The sequence below is a fragment of the Halyomorpha halys genome, unplaced genomic scaffold, assembly GCF_000696795.3.
Source record: "Halyomorpha halys isolate HHAL.00 unplaced genomic scaffold, Hhal_1.1 Scaffold173.1, whole genome shotgun sequence".
Lineage (NCBI taxonomy): Eukaryota > Metazoa > Arthropoda > Insecta > Hemiptera > Pentatomidae > Halyomorpha > Halyomorpha halys.
This window is the reverse complement of record NW_027108878.1, coordinates 505,251-511,952: the sequence shown is the minus strand read 5'-3', so window position 1 is coordinate 511,952 and position 6,702 is coordinate 505,251. Positions and strand designations below refer to the sequence as shown.

At 28.7% G+C, this 6,702-nt stretch overlaps 2 protein-coding genes across 4 annotated transcripts in view; one reads left to right on the top strand and one right to left on the bottom strand.

Annotated features, from left to right (window-relative positions):
- Nucleotides 1–2,316, top strand: part of LOC106679035 (vacuolar protein sorting-associated protein 26C) — a gene marked incomplete in the record, with an annotated part of 8,881 nt that extends 6,565 nt beyond the window's left edge. Inside the window, 4 exon segments of the mRNA XM_067047180.1 lie at nt 286–444; nt 1,476–1,572; nt 1,896–2,021; nt 2,109–2,316. Of these exon segments, the coding sequence (XP_066903281.1) occupies nt 286–444; nt 1,476–1,572; nt 1,896–2,021; nt 2,109–2,191 (465 nt within the window).
- The window catches only part of GCS2alpha (glucosidase 2 subunit alpha), a 39,557-nt gene continuing 33,113 nt past the window's right edge, over nt 259–6,702 (bottom strand). Inside the window, exons 13-19 of one of the 3 annotated variants that reach the window (XR_010843349.1) lie at nt 6,439–6,587; nt 6,251–6,364; nt 4,134–4,249; nt 3,757–3,854; nt 2,332–2,552; nt 1,070–1,252; nt 259–466 (exon numbers count right to left, since the gene is read on the bottom strand). Coding sequence is in view for 1 of the 3 variants with exons in the window: in XM_014417942.2 (XP_014273428.1) it covers nt 2,443–2,552; nt 3,757–3,854; nt 4,134–4,249; nt 6,251–6,364; nt 6,439–6,587 (587 nt within the window). In the remaining 2 variants the exon portion in view is untranslated. Of the gene's footprint in view, nt 467–1,069; nt 1,253–1,589; nt 2,553–3,756; nt 3,855–4,133; nt 4,250–6,250; nt 6,365–6,438; nt 6,588–6,702 lie in introns of those variants that run through there. The other 2 variants (XR_010843348.1, XM_014417942.2) reach the window with 2 other exon arrangements.

Sequence of the window (6,702 nt, the reverse complement as noted above, 5' to 3'; positions counted from 1 at the left end):
ATATATTTACTTATTCTACTTTAATTTTTATATGCATGATTTTTGTTTTGTTTTTATATATTATTGGGTATTATGTATATATATTTTTAAAATATTTGAAATGGTTATATATTCTTTTACACTTAAACTTAAATTTATTTGTATGAGTGATGGGGGGAAAAAAATAGTTTTGTAGAATGGAAACATTAGAAAGATTAAAAATCTGGGGAAAAAAATGTGTAAGGGAAGAAGTAATAAGTAATAAAACGAAAAAAGAAATCATGTATAATTCTTTTTTTATTTTAGTCATCTGGAAGCACTAAAGCAGTTAATAAGAAAGTAGATTTCGTGATAACTCCTGAATCACTGGAAGGACCAAGGGACTTGGGAACTATACCAAGATTTAAAATAAGTGGTCTTATAGATTCCGTTGTTTGTTGCATCAGTAAACCATTCACTGGACAGGTATGTTATGTGAATCATTCCACTGAAAAAAATTGGATTGACTGTTTAGTAATTATTTTAAATTTATTAATGCTGGTTATGCAGAAAAATAGTTTAAGAATATGCCTTTTAAATTTATATACATCCATTCTCGAAAAAATGTCAACTTACAAGATTTTTTTATATAATTGAATGTTCAAATTATTCTTTGTAAACAATTTACTATAATTTAATTAATTTTGAATGGGACAATACCCCCAACAGCTCATCATGATTATTATTTATTTAATTGAAAAATCTTTCGATTTTTCATCAAACATTGCTATTACATCAACACCACTTTACCATCAGTAAAATTGCATGAAAAATTTCAAAGTACAACAAAAAAGGAATTTTATTTCTCCATTTAATAATTTTTAAGGTTTGAAGAGTAGAAAGTCAGCTTTCGGACAGTTATAGTAAAATTGGATTTGGATAAAATCCTCAGGAGTAATGAATGTTTACATGAACACAGACTCCAAAAGAAAAAAATCAGTACCAAAAGTTCTTAATTTTATATTTCTATGAAAAATTAAAAAAAAAAAATAAATAAATAAAAAAAAAAATAAATTGATTACTAATATGAGCAAGTATTTTAAATACTTACCTAATTCTATTACCCATTTGCATCATAAGCACATATGTATGTACATTTTGCCTGGCAACTGGAGTAAATATATTGGCGCATTTCACTCGGGCATTTATCACCAAAGCACATATTCCATATTACCATTTCAAATATTATCATGTGCAAAATAATTAAGATTCCATTCCTCTTATAATTGTTAATCTATAATGAAGTAAAAATTCTCGATTTATGCAATATTGCTTTTCAAATTTTTCATAATTTGAAATATTTTCTTTCATTTAAATACTATCAAAAAAAATGTTTGGTGATAAGAACAAATTTTTCACTTTTCTGTGTGACGCAAATGGGTTAATAGAGTCATAAAAAATAAAATTATTAAGAGCCATAAGTAAAAAAATCCAATGTTTGATATATTGTATTTCAGATAAAAATTGAGCATACCGAAATCCCTATAAAATCTATTGAGCTGCAATTAGTTAGAGTAGAAACATGTGGATGTGCAGAAGGATATGCAAAGGATGGTAAGTAAAAACAACGATAAATCTTGAAGTTTTATTTTGTTTTTAAATCAGTGCTTTTGTTCTGCTTTAAACTTAATGATGCATTAAGTTAATTTTTAACTTAGTGAACTTTAGATATAACACATTCTCATTAAATGATTGAAAAACAAAAATAATTTACAAATGGAATGTCAATTAAAAGTAAAACTTAAAGACTTATTATATAACTTTAATTTGTGATCAGCTTATAGAGAGATGAATAATAAAATCTTGGATAATTTACGATTTCTAAAGAACATGAGAATATCAGTAAAATAAATACATTTAATGCCATAACAATTCAGTTACAGAAATACAGAGCATTCAGATTGGAGAAGGTAATGTTGCTACAAATTTATACATTCCAATTTACATGATTTTCCCAAGACTCTTTACTTGCCCTACTCTAATCACAACAAATTTTAAAGTAGGTATGTATAATATAATATTTTTTAATATTAATAAAGTTATAATGATAATTTCTTTATTAATTTCATATTACTTATATCTTGTTTTAGAATTTGAGATAAATATTGTTGTGGTGTTTGAAAATGATCATCTTGTCTCAGAAAACTTTCCGATAGTGTTAACAAGAGCCTGAATGATGAGTGAAGATTTTTTGTGATCAAATATTTACAAACAGATGTGATATAAAAAATTCTTACACTAAATAAATAGGAAACGTAAGTTTATTAAATCACTCACACCAAGTATTTAACAACTAAAGTTCAACAACTTAACCCATATAAATTCATGTGATGAAAGTTCTTTTTTTTCCCAAATGTAAGTCTTATTCACTGAAACCCAGCACATAAACACATATTTCATTTTAAATACTTCAAAATAGTTTTTCTACGTCAGTTTGATTGACCACTGCTTGCCAATATTGAAACCTGGCTTCCTGATTGTAAGTGCTTTCTTGGAATCATCATAAACAGTCTCTAAAGACTTTTCTTGATTATCTGCAATAAAACACAAAAATAGTAAATAATCTAAAATATATTACTTGATTAAACTAGAGTCTACATTTTCATTCAAGATTCATACATTCAAGATTTTCACAATTTATTTTTTAATAAGCATAAAAAAAATCAATTAAACTTTCTGATATAAAGTTCCATAGTTATTCAATGGGAGTTATCTCCATTTCCGAATGAGGGATTCATTTATATTTCATGGACTAATCATGATTTTTCTAAAGTAAATTTAAATAAAAAATCATTAGGAGGGAGAATGAAGAACATGAATTTCTTATGTGCCTGCTAACTACACCTTGCTATTGTTTTTTCATTTCACAACTTGTATAAAAAGAACATTAAATAATTAAAAGCGCATGCCCAATTCTAGTAGCATAGATTCCATGGTCTAATTTAATGTAAATCTGTAGGTATTCAATGAGGAAGTAGCAGAAGAAAAAAAATGACAAAAGAAAAGATCAAAAGATGTCTTCATGAAATGAGCTATAAAAGTTGAGGAGAAACCTATTTAAAATCAAATTTGAAACTTATCATCCAATCAAATCAAAGTCTCCTACTAAGTGTTCACATAAATTTTAAAACTTTTTGTTTACATTGCTGTGCAATTAATTTTTATAAGTTTTATGGTATAATAGAAAATAAAGATTTTATTTATAACAAGTATATTATTTCTTCCTAAAACTTGGTATATCTATAACAAGCTGCTTCATTTCTTCTTTATCTAAGGAAAAATGAGGGTCTGTAAAATATTATTACATGCGCAATAACCCACTAGTATCTGGGCAGCATCGCGGTGCTGATCTTGAATCCACTTTTCTCTCCTCTGTCCTGATTCATAAGATCTCCATCCAATAATCCCACCCATATCCTCTTAACCTAATCTGGCCATATTAATCATGGTTGTCCTCATATCCATTTATCATCCACATACCCAAAAATAAATCTTTTAAAATTATACCATTCACAGTATATGTACAGGGCCAATCCATGTATTTGTCACAATATATAAAAAATTATACACAAATATTTCATACAGAATAAGTAAAGCCTTATAAATATCATAAATAAATCTAAGAATTAGAAATTACACCACCAAAATGGGCCTAGAATAAGGATATATCATAAATATTACTAAATAAATTTTTTGGGATGAAGAGGCTTTAACTTAGTAAATAATTTATTTACGTACCAGCAGAAGCTAAAGCCTTATAAGACCCAGGTTTCAAACCTAGAATGACAACTCTTTCAATCCAAGATTGAGTAGAGTACCGATTATCACCAACCAAGCTGAAAAAAAATTAATAATAAAAATTGTAATACATTTCATAACTCACAAGGAAAACAGACTTGAGAAGGCATAGCTACTAAAGGAATAGAAACATTAGAAAGCACAATATGAAAGCAAAATGAAAATATTTATTCAGTACAACTTAAAATTTTTTAAATAAATCTAAGATACATGAGCTCAATATGAATCTCCCTTCCAATCATTATATATAAAATAATATTAGATACAATACATTGTAAAATATAAAATGTATACATATAATATTGAATATAACTTACTTTGACTTGAGTTTGTTATCAGAAAACTCATAATGAATATACATTGAGCTATCTTTTCTGTAAACATGCCTAAAGGTTGTTCCATCATCTACATATAGATAACCAGAAGCTTTACCCTAAAATACAAGTTAATATTATTTTTAAGAAAAGACTACATAATTTAAGTAATTTAAGATTTCAAGTATTTCTTTACATCCATATGTTATGGCTGTACACTGCTTGCTTATACAGGTTGTTGTTTGTTTATAGTTAATTCATTTTGTCCTAGTCTTAGGTTGAACTTCAAGTCTCCTTGTACATCAATAGCTGAACCTGAACTATTTATTAGCCGACAGAAGAAAAAATATGTGATTGACACCAGCCTGTCTATCAGTTCTGGGACCTAAATGTTTTGTTCTTTATGAATAACATTTTACTCCTAGGCATAACACCTTCATCCTAAAGCCATAAGAGCTGAACTCAACCTAATAGATCTTGAGATAACGCAGGTCTTCTAGGGATCTGGTAAATACTGTATAACCGGAAATTTTGACTTATCTTTAGTTATATATTTATCGTTTATACTTGCCTACTCTCAACGGAGAAGGGGGTGAGTTAAAGGGAAAAAAATATATATAATTGCAAAAGGAAACAAAACAATAAAGAATAAATTGCTCTTAGACACCACGTTAGTTTTTCACTTGGAAATAACGAAAACCCTAAAACAATATAACTACAATATACCCCTATATAAACAATTATCGAATTAAGACCACTGGCGAATACCTTTACATGTAGATAACAGAAAACCTAGGGGTGTTACCAACCCACCTGTTGAATTATCGTAATATTCCATGAACAAAAAATAACATAGGTAAATTATCAAGTTGAAAGCAGTGTATATGCATAAAAAAGAACAGCAGAACTATTAGTAAAAAAGTTTAATAAAAGAAGAAATATATGTACACAGAATGAAAAAAGAAGAAAAAGAATTCTTATCAATTAATAAAACAATTAAAACTTATAGGTTGACTTAACCTTAACTTAAATGCTTAACCTTATTAACTAAATTTACATTATTATACAAAAGAATATAAAACAAAAATAATATTTGGTTCGAACCCCACGTAGTGTTAGGGTGTACTCCTGGCAAGGTTATCCAATATTTCCTTTCCGGTCACCGTCTCACCTTCCCCGGAAGTAAGAAAGATGACACCTGCCACAACTCTCCTATCCAGGACGTGTGGAAGAAACAATGCCACAATATCCCCACTTCTAGTGTTAATGACCATCCATTGAAGTAGAACACCATAATTTTGAAAAACAAAACATATACGATAACAGTTCTCATATGGTGATATTTCGGTTCAAACAGTAAAGACACTGGGCCTGATAAACTATCAACCTCTTCACATTGAACAGTCGTAACATGTTCAAAAATCAAACTGTCACCTTCACAAAACCAAAACCCACTCGGCTCAACATATCGCTAGTATTTTTTTTTTTTTTTCATGACAACCATCACACCTCTTGTCTACGCAGATATAGCCAGTGTTTTTTATTTCACCATGACCACCGTAGCACCCGTTGTCTACGCAGATATCGCCAGTGTTTTTATTTCTCCATGGCAACCGTAACAACTGTTGCCCAAATGAATAAGAGTGGTTACCTCCCAAAACCATTTAAGAGTCAACTAATCATTCCCAAATATGTTTTCATTATAGAGCTCTAAGATGATGATGGTTGATAGGTTTTACACCATAACTTCAAAATAACTATTCAACTAACATAGCTGATGCATAGAAATACAGCCTATACCACTTAAAGAAGCCTATACCACCTTCTTTAAGTGGTATAGGCTGTATTTCTAGAAATAGAGGTAATAGAACAATAACCTTCCAAGTGGATGAAGGTATTCCATATTATGAGCCTAAATAAAACATAATCAATCGTTATGACTTTTGAATGATTTTTTATGAAATGTAAAAACTAGGTAGAGGCCTCAAATTGAGCCCTGTGTATAGGTAAATAGTTGGGAACTAAAACTTTAAGATTTCCACTTTATCCTGATTTGAAAAACATTTTAATATCAAAGAATTCGAGATCTTAAAAAAAAAATTAACTTCAATACTAAATACCTGATTATCAATTGCCACTATCAGTGTTATAGGATCTTCTTTCATTAAGGAAACAGCCCTCCTAACTCTCATTTTTCTAGGTATAATAGTTCCACTTCTTTGAAATGCAGGTATCTGAGGACAAACATAGATTAGTAAATGTTGTATTAATATATTAAAATAACTATGCTCAGTAATGTTTTTAAGACCTTTGTTATAGGAGTGGCAATATTAGAAGAACCATGTTTATATGGTTGGTAGGTTACAATATCATACCAGACAGTATTGGCCCCTGGAAAGTAAACTGACACCTCCTTAACTCCAGCTTCTGTAACGGGCCTGCTTAACAATGCATTACCTAAAAACCAACATTATTATACTTTTGCAATTAAAAAATTCTCAGTTTTATGATATAAAGGCTATCTATATTATATTCTATATATATATTGTAATAATTTAAATTTATTTTAAAT